The sequence below is a fragment of the Oncorhynchus kisutch genome, linkage group LG6 (genome assembly GCF_002021735.2).
Source record: "Oncorhynchus kisutch isolate 150728-3 linkage group LG6, Okis_V2, whole genome shotgun sequence".
Lineage (NCBI taxonomy): Eukaryota > Metazoa > Chordata > Actinopteri > Salmoniformes > Salmonidae > Oncorhynchus > Oncorhynchus kisutch.
Genome location: NC_034179.2, coordinates 21,875,362 through 21,894,859, shown reverse-complemented (window position 1 = coordinate 21,894,859; position 19,498 = coordinate 21,875,362). Strand labels below are relative to the sequence as shown.

The 19,498-nt window shown below is 42.4% G+C and overlaps 1 protein-coding gene across 1 annotated transcript in view; it reads left to right on the top strand.

The window, feature by feature from the left end:
* LOC109892072 (reticulon-4 receptor-like) overlaps nucleotides 1-14,204 on the top strand; it is a 44,067-nt gene extending 29,863 nt beyond the window's left edge. Inside the window, exon 2 of the mRNA XM_020484492.2 lies at nucleotides 11,610-14,204. Coding sequence (XP_020340081.1) covers nucleotides 11,610-13,000 — 1,391 coding nt within the window. The 3' untranslated portion in view covers nucleotides 13,001-14,204. The remainder of the gene's footprint in view (nucleotides 1-11,609) is intronic.
* The last annotated feature ends 5,294 nt before the right edge of the window (nucleotides 14,205-19,498 follow it).

The following is a 19,498-nucleotide window of genomic DNA, read 5'->3' as shown; positions in this document are numbered from 1 at the left end:
TCACACTGTTTCGTGACACGTCAAAGAGGATGAAAAAAGCACCAGTCTGTCAAGAATGTAGATGACGCACAACGATACACCTATGTCTATGCACATAGTCTATGCACACTGATGCACTTAACACCTTTAATTCATTTGGGATATTCTTGCAATTTTTTTAGCATAGTCTGTGACTGAGCGATGTTCTGGACCTGCCTGCAATTTGACTTCAACAAGGACATAGTTGTTACAATATGCTGCCAAAAGATCTGCAATTACTGTATAGTTAATATCTGGAGATTGTCATTTTGTTTATAAACCCCCCTGCCACCAACTCGGTAGCTCCCATGCTTTCATTTGCTGTTTACCAGATGTTGGTTGTCATCATTTGACAGGGTTTTGTCTCAGTGTTCTGCAAATCAGGGCTTTCGACTAAAGTACATTTAAGAAATAAGGTACAAGAGGCAGTGCTGTATCATGAATACAGTCAAAAGTAAATGGCGTTGTTCTACCCGACACGATAGCGGACAGCCAGTCAACCCATTTACCTGTAACTGTATTCATGATACAGCACTGGCTCGCCTTTCTTATTGCTTTTATAAAATGGTTACCAAGATATTAAAATAACAATGAATAACATATTTTCATGCCCTCCCAGGTCCAGCCTATGCCCTCCCAGGTCCACCCATGGCTGCACCCCTGCCCTAATCCATAGATTAGGGCCTAATGAATTTATTTCAATTGACTGATTTCCTGTAACTCAAGAAAATCTTTGAAATTGTTGCTTGTTGCATTTATATTTTTGTTCAGTATGTACTCAGCAAAAAAATAAACGTCTCTGTCATTCAAAGATCATTCGTAAAAATCCACATAACGTCATAGATCTTCATAGTTAAGGGTTTAAACACTATTTCCCATGTTAGTTCAATTAACCACAAACAATTAATGAACATCCACCTGTGGAACGGTCGATAAGACACTAACAACTTACAGACGGTTGGAAATTAAGGTCACAGTTATGAAAACTTAGGACACTAAAGAGGCCTTTCTACTGACTCTAAAAAACACCAAAAGAAAGATACCCAGGGTCCCTGCTCATCTGCGTGAACGTGCCTTGGGCATGCTGCAAGGAGGCATGAGGACTGCAGATGTGGCCAGGGCAATAAATTGCAATATCCGTACTGTGAGACGCCTAAGACAGCCCTACAGGGAGCTAGGACGGACAGCTGATCGTCCTCGCAGTGTCAGACCATGTGTGACAACACCTGTGCAGGATCGGTACATCCGAAAATCACACCTGCGGATCAGGTACAGGATGGCAACATCAACTGCCCGAGTTACACCAGGAATGCATCAATCAGTGCTCAGACTGTCTGCAATAGGCTGAGAGAGGCTGGACTGAGGGCTTGTAGGCCTGTTGTAAGGCAGGTCCTCACCAGACATCACCGGCAACAACGTCGCCTATGGGCACAAACCCACCATTGCTGGACCAGACAGGGCTGGCAAAAGTTCTCTTCACTGACGAGTCGCGGTTTTGTCTCACCAGGGGTGATGGTCAGATTTCCGTTTACCGTAGAAGGAATGAGCGTTACACAGAGGCCTGTACTTTGGATCGGGATCGATTTGGAGGTGGAGGGCCCATCATGGTCTGGGGTTGTGTGTCACAGCATCATCAGACTGAGTTTGTTGTCATTGCAGGCAATCTCAACGCTGTGCGTTACAGACATCCTCCTCCCTCATGTGGTACCCTTCCTGCAGGCTCAACCTGACATGACCCCCTAGCATGACAATGCAACCAGCCATACTGCTTGGTCTGTGATTTCCTGCAAGACAGCTATGTCAGTGTTCTGCCATGGCCAGCGAAGGGCCCGGATCTCAATCCCATTGAGCACATCTGGGACCTGTTGGATCAGAGGGTGAGGGCTAGGGCCGTTCCCCCCAGAAATGTCCGGGAACTTGCAGGTGCCTTGGTGGAAGAGTGGGGTATCACGACAAGAACGGGCAAATCTGGTGCAGTCCATGAGGAGGAGATGCACTTCAGTACTTAATGCAGCTGGTGGCCAAACCAGATACTGACTGTTACTTTTAATTTTGACCCCCCCCCCCCCCCCCTGTTCAGGGACACATTATTCATCTTCTGTTAGTCACATGTCTGTGGAACTTGTTCAGTTTATATCTCAGTTGTTGAATCTTGTTATGTTCACACAAATATTTATACATGTTAATTTTGCTGAAAATAAACACAGTTGACAGTGTGTGGACATTTCTTTTTTGCTGAGTTTATACGTGATGGCCATCAGATGCAAATGTATCATTCTCCACATATCAGTTTCCTGTAACTTTTCCACATAACAGAAGCACGCAAGGGAGCTCCATAACTTCCATTTCAAATGTCCTTTCGCCCAGTGCTCGAGACCCAACAACTGAGCATGCATAAAACCCTTAACTCTCTTTATTCGGTTTCTCAAAGTAAAGTTTACATAAAAATGGAGTTAAAACCATTTCTTACAAGCAAATTTATTTTCTGTGCTCTAGTGCGCCTAAAGTTGATTTAAGCAGTTTTCCAGTACATTTGTCGTCGTTATTTCTTGATGCGCATCAGTTCTAGCACATTAATATTTTATATGGAAAATGGTTATAGACGTGTTAAAGAGGTCAATCGAACTCAACCAAAACAATGGAATTGACATATTTAGGCTATGGTTTATACAGTGCCTTGCGAAAGTATTCGGCCCCCTTGAACTTTGCGACCTTTTGCCACATTTCAGGCTTCAAACATAAAGATATAAAATATATATTTTTTGGTGAAGAATCAACAACAAGTGGGACACAATCATGAAGTGGAACGACATTTATTGGATATTTCAAACTTTGTTAACAAATCAAAAACTGAAAAATTGGGCGTGCAAAAAATTAACCGTCTGCTTTCATTTGACTCTTTTAGTGCATTTATAGTGTCCAGATACCCTTTCCCCACACTATATTGAAATACCAGTATGCATTCTGCAAATGGTGGAACAGGCTAAATCTGAAAATAACACAACAACTTGATAGCACTAACGAACTAGTGTAGCTAACTAGCCAGCTAACCTCTGTAACTAGCCAGCAAGCTAGCTAGTAAAGCTAAGGGTATTGCAAACAGGTTAGCATATCTCCCCCCCAAAAATGCTTTCCCTAATAAGCTAGCTGGCTAGCATTTATAAAGCCAGCAAACACGTTCCTCACACGCTAGGAAGGTATTTCCTCCAACTTTTAATGAAAAGATGTGCCTGCCGCTCCCAAAACACAAGATTTGTGCTGATGAAGTCGCCCACTCTATGCGCTTTCAGGTGGCCTGATTGTATCCAGACTGAGAAGAAATCCGCACACAATGCGTCGCTGACCACCTGCTGAAGTAGTATGCCAGTTCTGAACACAATCTGACCACAATGTGACTTTTGTGCATCTTGACCTGATATGACCTTCAATGCGATCTTCGTATTCTGATAGTGAAAGGGAAAGTGAAACATTGTTTCCGAGGTTGCCCACATGAATACTATGGTATGCTTAAGCAATAAGGACAGAGGGGGTGTGGTATATGGCCAATATACCACGGCTAAGGGCTGTTCCTTTGCACAAGTGCCTGGATACAGCCCTTAGCCATGGTATATTGGCAATATACCACAAAAACCTGAAGTGCATTATTTATATTACAGTGCATTCGGAAAGTATTCACACCCCTTGACTTTTTCCATATTTTATTGCGATACAGCCTTATTCTAAAATGTATGAAATACATGTTTTTCCTTATCAATCTACAAAAAATACCCATAATAAATGTTTTGCAAATGTATTAAAAATAAAAAACAGAAATACCTTATTTACATAAGTATTCAGACCCTTTGCTATGAGACTCGAAATTGAGCTCAGGTGCATCCTGTTTCCATTGATCATCCTTGAGATGTTTCTACAATTTGATTGGAGCCCACCTGTGGTAAATTCAACTGATTGGACATGATTTGGAAAGGCACCCACCTGTCTATATAAGGTCCCACAGTTGGCAGTGCATGTCAGAGCAAAATCAAGCCATGAGGTTGAATAAATTGTCCGTAGAGCTCCGAGACAGGATTGTGTTGAGGCACAGATCTGGGGAAGGAAGAAACCGATGCTGACAGCATTTCAGAGTTGCTCTGTGGAGATGGGAAAACCTTCCAGAAGGACAACCATCTCTGCAGCACTCCACCAATCAGGCCCTTATGGTAGAGTGGCCACACAGAAGCCATTCCTCAGTAAAAGGCACATGACAGCCCACTTGGAGTATGCAAAGGTCACCTAAAGGTGACTCTGACAATGAGTTACAAGATTCTCTGATCTGATTTAACTCTTTGGCCTGAATGCCAAGCGTCACGTCTAAAGGAAACCTGGCACCATCTCTACTGTGAAGCATGGTGGTGGCAGCATCATGCTGTGGGGATTTTGTTCAGCGGCAGGGACTGGGAGACTAGTCAGGATCAAGGGAAGGATGAATGGAGCAAAGTACAGCGTGATCCTTGATGAAAACCTGCTCCAGAGCGCTTAGGACCTCAGACTGTGGCGAAGGTTCACCTTCCAACAGGACAATGGCCCTAAGTACATAGCCAAGACAACGCAGGAGTGGCTTCAGGACAAGTCTCTGAATGTACTTGAGTGGCCCAGCCAGAGCCCGGAGTTGAACCCAATCGAACTTCTCAAGAGGGACCTGAAAATAGCTGTGCAGCGACACTCCCTATCCAACCTGACAGAGCTTAAGAGGATCTGAAGAGAAGAATGAGAGAAACTCCCCAAATACAGGTGTGCCAAGCTTGTAGCCTCATACCCAAGAAGACTTGAGGCTGTAAGTGCAGCTAAAGATGCTTTTAACGAAGTACTAACGGGTCTGAATGTTTATGCAAATGTGATATATATATATATTTTATATGTATATAAATGTGCAAACATGTGTAAAAACCTGTTTTTGCTTTGTTATCATGGGGTATTTTGTGTAGATTGATGAGGGGGAAAAAACTATTTAATCAATTTTAGAATAAGGCTGTAAGGTAACAAAATGTGAAAAATGTCAAGAGGTCTGATTACTTTCCGAATGCACTGTATAAACTGGTCACCAACATAATTAGAGCAGTAAAAATACATGTTTTGTGATACCTGTGGTATACGGTCTGATGTACCATGGCTTTCAGTCAATCAGCATGCAGGGCTCGAACCACCCAGTTTATATATGGTATATAATATGGTAAATACTGTAGCATTCACTGTAGTGTTTTTGTGGACATTACTTTAGTATTTAGGCCTACTATAGTATTTAGTGTAGTATATTGTAGTATACTGTTGTATTTACAGTTAACTATAGTATAAATACTGTAGTAAAAGAACTGTAGTATATATTATTCTATAGTAATTAATATACTGTTTTTGCAGATTGTAGTGTACTGTAGTATTTACTGTCACATTTTTGCAGACATTACTAAACGGTAGTACTTATTTTTGTGTTTTTGCAGAATCTATTGTACTGTAGTATTAACTATAGTGTTTTGCTATAGTGTTTTGGTACTGAGGGAACCTACTGGAGAAATACTAAAAGAGCACATTCTCCATAACCAGTAGGTAGATAGATAGATCTGAACAGATAGTTCAGCGCTTCTGCTCTTTCATATTATCTGTAGGGAACACAATATATCATCTATACTTGGCATGTAGGTTTCTCACTTATGGGTGGCACAAACTGTGATATGGGGAAGGGGAATGGGCAGGGTATATGCAAATTAGATACTGTAGTATTTACTACAGTGTTTTTTTTTGCATAATACTGTAGTGTTCACTATAGTATCCTACTGTGAATAGAGTTTCCATCATGATCGAGGGATAGCATGTGTGTAGTATAGTATTCTACGGTATACTACAGTTTACTTTCGGTAGACAGCTCGCCCAATTAGCAACCGGGATATAAACAACCAGTTTTATAATGGAATTGAAAGTTTTCTTCTTCTTTTCTTCATTCTAACTGATTTGTATGATTGAATAAAGGTGAATAAATGTGTTATCAACTCTGAAACATCTGGAGGAAAAACGTATTTTTCATAAATACTGATACCGTATGCTTGGGTGTCGAGTTGACTTCTGTAGATTTACTGCAAACACTTCTTCCTGAGCTGATCTCAATGCTTTGCAGTTTTAATGACTTGTTGTGACTGTCTGTACTGTGGTGTCCTGTCTAGCAAGCATCCGCTTTTTCTTCTTGCATGGCTCGATGCTGAAAGCTATGCTTTTTTTCTCCCTCTGAAAAGAACCAGCGGAATTGCTGCCAACTATAATAGCCATAGACTCCCAAGCAGTTCAGAAACAATGGGTGTCCTGAAAATCTTTATACCAATAATAAATTAAACCCTGTTAAGACATTTGATTATGAGTTTCTATGAATGTACTGTAAATACATGTACAGTATGTCAATACCGACAAACATCTTTATGAGTGCATTGTACAATTTCAGGTTTCGTTTTAGTGTCGGAAAATGCACACGTGCCATTTTCACTGTGAGTAAATACGCTATGTGGCGGCAGTTCATTTGGGAGTCACCTCTCAGTTCCTGAAATGATGATGGCTTCATTTACAGGATAATTACTGTAGCTGTGGGGACCTTTACGAGAGAGAACATAATGCTGAAGCTGTGAGCATCTCTTCTGAGAGGTCTCCTAGTCCCAAAGCTGGCACCTGTGCCAGAGGAATATTTAACTTAGATGACTAAGGCCTGCCTTTATCACACTGAGGACCGATGGGCAATGCCCACATCCCAGAACACGTTGGACAATGTTGATGAAATAACTGTCTGGTTGGAATGGCTCTAAAAAAATCCTAGAATACAAATAGATTATATTGTGTTAATTAATAATGGTATCAGAGGGGATGGCTGCTGTTTTACTGGCTTCTAACCAACTGGGCTATTTTGTGTGTTTTTTCGCGTTGTTTGTAACTTATTTTGTACATAATGTTGCTGTTACCGTCTCTTATGACCGAAAAGAGCTGCTGGATATCAGAACAGCATTTACTCATCTCGAACTGGATGAAGATTCTTTCTTTAATGAGTTCGATGCGAAGGATATACTGCTTCTCTGAGACCAGGCCCAAATCCCTGTCATTCGCGTGAAGAAAAGACAGAAATACAGGGGGCGGAGATCGGGGTGCCTTGTGAGAATTCGTTGGCGAGTGCGTAAACCGCCTCTACCATCCGTTCTATTGGCCAACGTGCAATTGCTGGAGAATAAACTGGATAATCTCTGTTCAAGACTATCTTAACAACGGGACATTAAAATCTGTAATATATTAGGTTTCACCGAGTCGTGGCTAAACGACGACACAGATAATATACAGTTGGCTGGGATTTCTGTGTATCGGCAGGATAGAACAGCTATGTCTGGTAAGACGAGGGGTGGGTATGTGTGTCTTTTTGTCAATAACAGCTAGTGCGCGATGTCTAATATTAAGGAAGTCTCAAGGTATTGCTCGCCTGAGGTAGAGTACCTCATGATAAGGTGTAGACCACACTATCTACCATGAGAGTTTTCATCTATATTTTTCATAGCCGTCTAATTATCACCACAAACCGATGCTGGCACTAAGACCGCACTCATCCAGAAGTGGCACCCCTAGTGGCCAGGGACTTTAATGCAGGCAAATTTAAATCCGTTTTACCTCATTTTTACCAGCATGTCACATGTGCAACCAGAAAAAAAAACTTGACCATTTTTACTCCACACAGAGATCTATACAAAACTCTCCCTCGCCCTCCATTTGCCAAATCGAACCATAGTTCTATCCTCCTGATTCCTGCTTACAAGCTAATTCTAAAGCAGGAAGTACCAGTGACTCACTCAATACAGAATATGTTCCGGGTTTCATCCAATGGCAATGACCAGTATACCACCTCAATCACAGGCTTCATCAATAAGTGCATAGATGACATCATCCCCACAATGAGCGTACGTAGATATCCCAATCAGAAGCCATGGATTACATCCGCACCGAGTTAAAGGGTAGAGCTGCCGCTTTCAAGCAGCAGGGCACTAATCCGGGTTGCTTATAAGAAATCCTGCTATGTCCTCAGACGAACCATCAAACAAGCAAAGAGTCAATACAGGATTAAGATGGAATCCTACTAACCGGCTCTGACACTCGTCAGATGTAGCAGGGCTTGCAAACTATTACAGACTACAAAGGCAAACCCAGCCAAGAGCTGCCCAGTGAGGTGAGCCTACCAGACAAGCCAAATGCCTTTTATGCTCAATTCGAGGCAAGCAACACTGAAGCGTGCATGTGAGCACCAGCTGTTCTGGACAAATGTGATCCCACTCTCAGTAGCCAATGTGACAAGACCTTTAAACAGGTCAACATTCACAAGGCTGCAGGGCCAGGCGGATTACCAGGATGTGTCCTCTGTGCATGAACGGGCCAGCTGGCAAGTGTCTTCACTGACATTTTCAACCTCTCCCTGACCACGTCTGTAATACCTATATGTTTAAAGTAGACCACCATAGTCCCTGTGCCCAAGAAAGTAAAGATACCCCCCCCCCCCCGCCCCCTAACAAACAGATCACCAACCATTTTGAATCCCACCGTACCTTCTCCGCTATGCAATCTGGTTTCCGAGCTGGTCATGGGTGCACCTCAGTCACGCTCAAGGTCCTAACAATATCATAACCGCCATCGAGAAGAGACAATACTGTGCAGCTGTATTCAACCATATTTGACCAAGGCTTTCGAATCTGTCAATCAGCTCATTCTTAACGGCAGACTCAACAGCCTTGGTTTCTCAAATGACTGCCTTGCTTGGTTCACCAACTACTTCTCAGACAGAGTTCAGTGTGTCAAATCGGAGGGCATGTTGTCCGGACCTCTGGCAGTCTCTTTGGGGGTGCCACAGGGTTCAATCTTTGGGCCAACTCTTTTCTCTGTATCCACAATGATGTCGCTCTTGCTGCTGGTGATTCTCTGATACACCTCTATGCAGATGACACCATTCTGTATACTTCTGGCCCTTCTTAGGGCACTGTGTTAACTAACCCCCAGTCAAGCCTCAATTCCATACAACTCTCCTTCCGTGGCCTCCAACTGCTCTTAAATGCAAGTAAAACTAAATGCATGCTCTTCAACCGATCGCTGCCCACACCTGCCCGCCCATCCAGCATCGCTACTCTGGACGGTTCTGACTTAGAATATGTGGACAACTACAAATACTTAGGTGTCTGGTTAGACTGTAAACTCTCCTTCCAGACTCACATTAAGCATCTCCAATCCAAAATTAAATCTAGAATCGGCTTCCTATTTCTTAACACAGCCTTCTTCACTCATGCTGCCAAACATACCCTTATAAAACTGACTATCCTACCGAACCTTGACTTCAGCGATGTCATTTACAAAATAGCCTCCAACACTCCAACAAAATTACTGAAGCTGGAGACTCATATCTCCCTCACTAGCTTTAAGCACCAGCTGTCAGAGCAGCTCACAGATGACTGCGCCTGTACATAGCCGTCTGTAAATAGCTCATCCAACTACCTCATCCTCATACTGTTATTTATTTGATTTATTTTGCTCCTTTGCACCCCAATATCTCTACTTGCACACTCATCTTCTGTACATCTATAACTTCAGTGTTTAATTGCTATATTGTAATTATTTCTCCACTATGGCCTATTTATTGCCTTACCTCCCTTTTCCTACCTCATTTGCACACACTGTATATAGACTTTTTTTTCTATTGCATTATTGACTGTATGTTTGTTTATTCCATGTGTAACTCTGTGTTTTTGTTTGTGTCACACTGCTTTGCTTTATCTTGGCCAGGTCGCAGTTGTAAATGAGAACTTGTTCTCAACTAGCCTGGTTAAATAAAGGTGAAATAAAGTTTCAAAAAATGTAAAAAATGCCTCCATGTTGCCAGTCTGACAGCCTTCGCAGCCTGACAGCCATTTTAAATTGATCCAAGGTATTTATTAAAATCATATTATATTTATCTTTTCTTCTAATAAGCTAATAAATTACAATGCACATCAATTGGCAAAAACCTGTAGTCCATATGATATTTTGGTGAGGTGGCATAGTCCTGCAATGTAAGACTTTTCAGCACACAGTTTGTGTATGTTTTTTTATGGATATTATGTTTAAGAAAACATATCTGTTTTATCAAATTGAGTTGTCCTTTACTATAAGAGTAAAGTATAGTAACTGTAGGAGGAAAGTGCATCCTGCACTGGACACGAGTTCTACTGTAGGCACTCATGCGATGTCAGTACTGATGTGAGAGCCATATGCCAACTTTCCTTTCTCCACCCCATCACTCCATCACTACCATTGAAGCAAGAAAATCCACTCTGAGATCTCTAGCACAGGCCAAGTGGCAATTCCCAGCTATCCTCAAATGTGATTTGCTCTGTTAGTCTGGAGCAAATTTTCTCAACCCACTAATGTTTTGTTAATTTGTCAAATAGTCCACCCCCCCCCCACTCCTGCATTCTCCCCCTACATCCCCCCTTTCTCTCGCTCCCCTCTGTCTCTTTCCCTATCTCTCTGGTCTGTGCTTCCAGAACAGGAATCAAAATGAAGTGGTCAAAAGCTACCAAATTTGGTGTGTATTCCAGCCGCTATCCACTTTATATGGTATGCTTTACTCATGCAGGGAAATGCAGATTTTTATGTGAATTGACTGAGTGAGTACATCATGTGTGCATTATATCCATTTCACTTAATAAATGTTGTTTTCTATAGTAAATAAAAACTCAATTTGAAGACATCATAAGGGGATTATATAGTAGTAAAACAGAGGAAGAGACTGTGATACTGCAGTAGTTGGAGAGCTGAACAGAGATGAAATGTTGAGGCACAGTCAGTGAAAACTAAACCAGGATCTTCTGCTCTGATTAGACTTGCAAAACTGATTCCTTCTAAGGATTGTAAATATCGCCATTTTATAGAGGGTGTTGTGTTCTGCTGCTTCATTCAACAAAATCCCAAAACGTAAAGATCTAAAGAGCACTACATTTGTAAAATCATGAATTCCATGCTTCTACTATTATTGTGTTTTATTTTCCATTGTTTAAATATATTCTAGCTTTAATAGGTAAATTCAAACTTTATAAATGTACTGTGAGGTAGTTTAAGAGACTGTTTAAATATTCTACAGTATGTGTTAGATCAGCTTTCCCAAACTTGGTCCTGGGGCCCTCCCTGGGTGCACTACACAGGCGATTCAAATAATCAACCAGGACTGAGTTTGGGAAACCCTATGCTAGAACAAAGTCATACAATATGATTTTAAACATAACCCTAACCTTAACCCTAGCCTTAACCACACTGTTAACCCTAATGCCTAACCCTAACCTTAAATTAGAAACAAAGAACACATTTTTTGGGTTCATATATTTTTACAATATAGCCAATTTTGACTTTGCACCTGGCCTACCTTAAAGGAAATTGCTCAGTTCTGCCTCAAGGACAAGACTCTATTCATGTTGTATGATTTACAGCAGACTGGGTGTTTGGAAGTTAACACAAATGCTTTTCTTCTAGATCCAGCAGAACCCAAACATATTCTCATTACCCACTTGTTTATTCCTCTTTTGCAGTTGGTGAACTCTACTTTCTGGTCCTTTGGCTTCAGTCAGTGCCTCGGATGGAAGGTTGGGTGGAGGGCTGCCCAGCGCCATGCATATGCCACAGCGAGCCACGGCCCACCTTGGCCTGCCAACAGCAGGGCCTCTACTCCATCCCCACAGAGATCCCCATCCACAGCCAGCGCATCTTCCTCCAGAACAACAAGCTTACCGTGGTCCGCTCCACCAGCTTCAGCCCCTGCAGAAACCTCACCGTACTCTGGCTCTACTCCAACAACATCAGCCACATCGAGGCTGGTGCCTTCTACGGCCTAGAGAGGCTGGAGGAGCTGGACATAGGGGACAATGACCTGAGGATCATCAGCCCCACTGCCTTCCGAGGCCTGTCTAGACTGCACACCCTGCACCTGCACAGCTGTGGCTTGTCTGTGCTGCCTGTAGGCGTTTTCAGGGGACTATTTTCCTTGCAGCACCTCTATCTCCAGGACAACAGCTTACTGACTCTCCATGACGATACTTTTCTGGACCTGGCCAACCTGACCTACCTGTTCCTCCACAACAACAAGATAAAGACTGTGACGGATCACATGCTGCGAGGCTTGGTGAACTTGGACCGCTTGCTGCTGCATCAGAATCGAGTGACCTTCGTCCAGCGCAATTCTTTTCATGACCTACGCAAGCTGACCACTTTGTTTCTGTTCTTCAATAATCTAACAGTGCTGACAGGGGAGACCATGGACCCACTGGTGTCCCTCCAGTACCTGCGTCTGAATGGGAACCAGTGGATTTGTGACTGCCGGGCCAGGACCTTGTGGGACTGGTTTAAGGGATTTAAAGGGTCTAGCTCAGAGCTTGAGTGCCATGTTCCGACCAGACTGTCCGGAAAAGACCTGAAACAGCTAAAGGTCCCTGACCTGGAAGGTTGCTATGACAGCTCTGACCATACTTGGATTAGCGCGTTCAGTTCCAAGACACGATCTGGAAAACTCACCACGGAGAGTCCACTTAGGGCTGGTATTCCCAGGTGCTGCCTCTCAGATAAAGACAAGTCGTCCATCATCTCCAGCAAGGGTATCCCAGATCCCTCCTCGTACAACAGCAGACAAATCACCAACAATCCTCTGAAGGAGAAAGAGAACATCTCCAAAACTAAGCTGTTGGAAGCTGACCCCAACAAACCCCAGAACAAACAGAGTTTGAACGATGGGCCAGTGGGAACATTATCTAACAACCTGGACCAGTCCTCAGAGGATCTAAGCCCCTCCAATGACCCTGAAAAGAAGAAAAGGTGTGCAAAGGAAAACATGTCAGACCCTCTGTGTCTCAAGTCCCACGGATCTACAATTGGAGCATGGAGGCTTGTCTTTCTGCCTGTGTTTTGGCTATCCTTAGACTTCTGTTAGAAGTTACAATAACAGAGGGATAATATGGGCCAGTGTAAGGCCAGTGCAGGAGGCCCTGCTAAGTGCCACGGGTGGGAAAGGGGAACAGAACTTTCATTCAAGTAACTTCCAAAATAATGGAAACACTTGACTAAATGAGGGATACAAAGTATTCTGAAAGCAGGGGCTTTCACGCAGGTGTGGTTCCTGATTTAATTAGGCACTTAACATCCCGTCATGCTCAAAGGCTCTGCATGATCAATCTGCCATCTGCAGTGGCCGTACAGCATTTAGTGTGATATGGCCTCACCAGAAGTCAGGGCATTGATATTTTTTGCACTTTGCGGTGCAGAGCAGAGCTGTTGTGAAGGAAATTGTCAAGGAAGTAAGTGTGTGTTTATATAGGACCTCTCACCCCCAGCTACTGTCAACCAATAATCCATATGCCATGGCAGTCTCAGTCACCAGATCTCAACCCATTTGAACACTTATGGTAGATTCAACATAACACCAAATTATGGAATTTCTCGTGGAATGGTGTCGCATCACTCCAATAGAGTTCCAGACACTATAATATATTCCAAGGTGCAATGAAGCTGTTCTGGATTGTGGTGCCCCAACACCCTATTAAGACACGTTATGTCCGTGTTTCCTTTATTTTGTCAGTTACATGTAGATCTGATGATATGAATTTGAAAAGAGAATTGGAAGAGCTAAAAAAAATACAAATCAACAAATGGATGCCTTTCTACAGTATGTCCATTCCAAATGTATATATGTAATGGATTTGTTCCCAGGTGATACTGTATGTTCTGCCCAGCTATAAAGCACTTATTCTGGGAGGCCCTATCCTCTCTAGGTTTACTCTGCCAATGGTGGTGATTGGTTATTACAAAGACATTGAAACAGCACAAGCTGTTTAAAACTAAGAATGTTTTGAGGTTTCCTTCATGACAACCCCAAAGATGTGATAGATCGTATTCCTCCATTTATTTTTGTTAATCTTTTTTTAGAGTGGAACATTGATTTAAATGCTATTTTTATGTTTATAAGTGTAAACGTAAGACAAATACTTAATATTTCTTGTCACGCTGTGGTTATGGGTAGCATTCTCAAAAGAGTACTGTCTATTTGTTCACTGAAGTTGCTGTGTACTATAGATATGCATTTTATTTTACTTGTGTAAAAGTATAAATATATTGCAAATAAAGTATTCTTTTTCTTACATTCGTTATGCTATTTATTCAAGCAAATTAAAAAAAGTATAGTCACCAGCTTGCTTTGTATGAGTAGGAAATATAGTCTCCTACTGTGGGCTCCTGAGTGGTATAAGGCTACATCTCAGTTTTAGAGGTGTCACTGCAGCCTGGTTTGAATCCAGGCTGCATCACAACTGGCCGTGTTCGGGAGTCCCATTGGGCGGCGCACAATTGGCCCAGCGGTGTAGGCCGCCATTGTAAATAAGAATTTGTACTTAATTGACTTGCCTAGTTAAATAAAGGTTAAAAAAATATATTGATTATCAAGTCTACACAGGGGACAGACAACATTGCAGATGGTGATTGTCTTGTCTCTGGCAGCTTTGTAACATAATAACACTTTCTATTTAGATAAATACAATGTTTAACCTGCTGAGAGCTAACCACTCATTTTCCTTGATCACGATGGAATGCGTAAATACAAGATCTAATTATGTCAAACCCCATGAGCGAGACCTGCTGGAAACGCGATGACACAGACATAAATCAATGTGGGGTTGCTGATGCACCGGTCAATTCAAGGTCAATCGGAGGGATATTGACAACTTATTAAGTTTAATGATGAATATCTGATTTCATAGAAGGGTATGACTGACTCCATTAATTTAAATGGCCTTTCAAACTCATATTTTTTGTCCAATTGTTGCTGGATTTCAAACCAATTTAATCGCACCACTCCCAGTAGTATTAGCCAATATAACAGCAATAACATGATACTTAGTACAGAAAATCTGAATAATGTAACATATTATAGCAATAGATCACTTCAATACCTTACAGTGAAGATTCTTATTATATTGTTTTAATGAAGGAATTCATTCAGATTTTATCCAGAGCAATTAGAGTTAAGTGTCACGCCCTGACCATAGAGAGCTTTTATTCTCTATGTTGGTTAGGTCGGGGTGTGATTTAAGAGTGGGTTATCTAGGTGAATTATATTTCTATGTTGGCCTAGTATGGTTTCCAATCAGAGGCAGCTGTTTATCGTTGTCTCTGATTGGGGATCATATTTAGGTAGCCATTTTCCCATTGTGCTTTGTGGGATCTTGTCTATGTATAGTTGCCTGTGAGCATTATAGTAGCGTTTCGGTTCTTCGTTTTTGTTGTTTTGTTGTTTAAAGTTTTCTATTCCAAAATAAAGGATGGAAACATACCACACTGCATCTTGGTCCACTCCTTATAATGATCGTGACAGAACATACCACCACAAACGGACCAAGCAGCGTGGCCAGGAGGAGAAGACATCCAGGACTTGGGAGGAGATAATGGCAGGAGACGAAAGCCTTCCATGGAAGCAGATGCAGGAGGATCAATGGCGACTCAGAAGTTCACGACCACGACGGAAGCCACAAAACATTTTTTTGGGGGGGTACACAGGTTGGTCTGCGAATCTGAGAGTGAAGAGGAATATTGGGATAGACTGAGCGAGGAGTATTGTGAGATAGTTGAGGGGAGTGATGAGGTAGAGTGGATGTTTTGAGTGTCTGGAGCAAGACAGTCGCCGTGAGGAGCGTGGGACCAGTCAGGCACCATGTTTTGCAGAGATACGCAATGTGTCTCCAGGGCGCATCCACAGCCCGGTGCGTTCTGTGCCAGCTCCTCGCACTTGCCGTGCGAAAGTGAGCATCCAGCCTGGACGCGTTGTGCCAGCTCTACGCTCCAGACCTCCAGTGCGCCTCCACGGCCCAGTATATCCTGCACCGGCCATACGTATTGTGTCTCTAGTGCGCCTCTACAGTCCAGTAAGTCCTGTGCTTCCTCCCCGCACTCGTCCTGAGGTGCGTGTCATCAGCCCGGTGCCACCTGTACAGGTCCCACGCATCAGGCCTCAAGTGCGCCTCCATAGTCCAGTACATCCTGTGCCTCCTCCCCGCACTCGCCCTGAGGTGCATGCCATCAGCCTGGTGCCACCTGTATCGGTCCCACGCATCAGGCCTCCAGTGCGCCTCCACAGTCCAGAGCTTCTGGTGACAGTTCCCAGTCCGGCGACGGTCTGTGGTCCGAAGCATCCGGAGACGGTCTGCGCTCCGGAGCGTCCGGGGACGGTCTGCGCTCCGGAGCGTCCGGGGACGGTCTGCGCTCCGGAGCATCCGGGGACGGTCTGCGCTCCGGAGCATCCGGGGACGGTCTGCGCTCCGGAGCCTCCGGCGACTGTCACGCCCTGACCATATAACCATAGAGAGCATTTATTCTCTATGTTGGTTAGGTCGGGGTGTGATTTAAGGGTTGGTTATCTAGGTGATTTCTATTTCTATGTTGATCTAGTGTGGTTCCCAATCCGAGGCAGCTGTTTATTGTTGTCTCTGATTAGGGTTCATATTCAGGTAGCCATTTTCCCAGTGTGCTTTGTGGGATCTTGTCTATGTATAGTTGCCTGTGAGCATTATAGTAATTTCGTTTGTTCGTTTTGTTTAAAGTTTTCTATTCCAAAATAAAGGATGGAAACATACCACGCTGTATCTTGGTCCACTCCTTATAACAATCGTGACATTAAGTGCCTTGTTCAAGGGTACAGACAGCAACCAGCAACTTTTTGGTTATTGACTCAACACTGTCAACCGCTAGGCTACCTGCCACCCCATAATTAATTTTAGTCCACTTCTGACAGTTTCTGTGCTGCATTAAATCTATGAGAACACAGCTACATTATATGCTTTAGGCATCTGCCAGCACATAGCAAAAAGAGGCCTTAATGTAATGGTAAATGTACTTCTTGCATATGGTTCCTTTCCAAATATTATCATCTAAGCTATCATTGTCATCATTACTATTACATTCAGAGGAATATGGTATTTTAGATACCTTCACACATTTCTTGGCATAATGTACAGTAGGTTAAACAGATTAACAAAAAAATGCAGGATATTTTGCAGCCAATATATTTTTTTTAAGGCAAGTCAATCATACAAACTCAAACTCAATGAAACTCAAACAAAGGAAAGGAGGGCTGCTCAACAACCATGACAATAATTATGAGAATGACTTACCAAGAAAAACTTCCAAAAGGACTAATTCAAAGTAAAAAGGAGTTTGAGCACTGCTAACTTTAATTCACTGTACAGGATGCGAACAGAAGTACTGATGTTTTGACGTCAAGCTGACGTCTTCCGGAGTGACCTGACCATTGCACTTAGCTCCTATTTATAGCCTACTGGCCCATTGAGACACAACACTTGTATTTTTTTTTAAATGATAATGTGTTTCAAGGTAAATGGCAGGTTACAGCACAAAATAATTACATAAATAGTGTGTCTCGTTAATCAACAGGCCATGTAAAAATATACATTGGTGATATTCTGTGAATCCGGATTCATAGACGCCCAAATATCACCTATGTACAGTATATTTTGACATGGCCTATTGACTAACGAGACACACTATTTTACCTTGAAACATATCATTATACTTGTTTTACATTGTTGTTTCACAATGGGCTATTAGGCTATAAATAGGAGTTAAGTGCAATGATCAGGTCACTGAGGAAGACGTCAGTTTGACGTCGAAACGCCAGTCGTCTGTTCTCATCCTGTACAGTGAAATAAAGTGAGCAAAATAAATCACTCTGCCTTTTTTTATCGGGTGTTCCAACTCAATCTTGTCTCATCGCTGCAACTCCCCAACCGGCTCAGAAGGAGAAGGTTGAGTCATGAGTCCTCCTAAACATGACCCGCCAAACTGAACTTCTTAACACCTGCCTGCTTAATCCAGAAGCCAGCCGCACCAATGTGTCGGAAGAAACACCGTTCAACTGACGGCCGGTGTCAGCCTGCAGGCGCCCATCCCGCCACAAGGAGTCGCTAGAGCATGATGAGCCAAGTAAAGCCCCCGGCCAAAACCTCCCCTAAGGTGCTGGACCAATTATGCGCCACCCTATGGGACTCCCGATCACGGACAGTTGTGATACAGCCCGAGATCGCACCTGGGTCTGTAGTGATGACTCTAGACCACTGCGCCACTCAGGGGGTCCACTCCAACTAATTTCTACTTCTAATTAGTCCTTTTGGGAGTTGTTCTTGGTAAGCCACTCTCATTTCTAATAGGAATATTTAATAAATTCAATATTTAACCTTAAAAATTTTTTTAGATGCCATTCACTAGACCACAGACACATGTTTTTGAGTAAAATAGTTGTTAACGGTTTCAACATATACTTGCAATGATGCATATAATGAACACTAGTAATTGTATCTACATTTTTCAAAATAGATCCCATTTGTATACCATAAAGCAATTTTAGGAACACATGAATCATTCAGGAACACAAACATTTTCAGGAACGATACTGTAAAGGTCTACGGAAACATTACAGGACCAATAATAGACACATGATTTTATTTGCATTACTCATTACTCAGAACCTTGAGATAGGATCTTAATTTGATCACCCTGTTGGAGCAGAACTTTCTTGCAATACAGAAAATGTAACATTTGTTGTGTATTTTAGGTTTTAAAACACTTCTGAAGTTTGTCATTTCCACTTTGAAATTTCAGACTTCATTTTCCTCTTACGAAAAATGTATCAACCCTTACAAAAAAGTCCATTAATTGTAATCCAAAAAATGATTCCAATTTCTGTTGCTGCTGTGAGAAGCAGAGTCAAATTAAGATACACCTTCCGGAAGGTCAAGAACACCAGGGATGAATAGGATACTCCCACATAAGTAACAAATTAAATCCCTATTCGAATAGCTCCAGAAATACAGAGCACAAGTAAATCCCAAGTGTGTTTTAGCTGCATTCTTTACCATGGCTTTAGCTATAACGACTGTACTGCAATGGCTCAAATAATAATAATTGAACCCCCGTTTATATATGTTGTAAATAAAAGTAATCTGATCATTTAAAATGCTTTTCATTGAGGTCAATACAGTACCTCACAAAAAATATTTTATCTATTGTTATTGCTGTTTGTCACGCCCTGGTCTTAGTATTTTGTGTTTTCTTTATTATTTTGGTCAGGCCAGGGTGTGACATGGGTTATTTATGTGGTGTGTTTTGTCTTGTTTTTTTGTAGGTTATGGGATTGTGGTGTAGTATAGTTGTCTAGAAAAGTCTATGGTTGCCTGGAGTGGTTCTCAATCAGAGGCAGGTGTTTATCGTTGTCTCTGATTGGGAACCATATTTAGGCAGACATATTCTTTGAGGGTTTCGTGGGTGATTGTTCCTGTCTCTCTGTTTGTTTGCACCAGATAGGGCTGTTTTGGTTTTTCACGTTACGTTTAAATTCAACTAAATCCAGATGTAGTTGAATGTCCCAGCC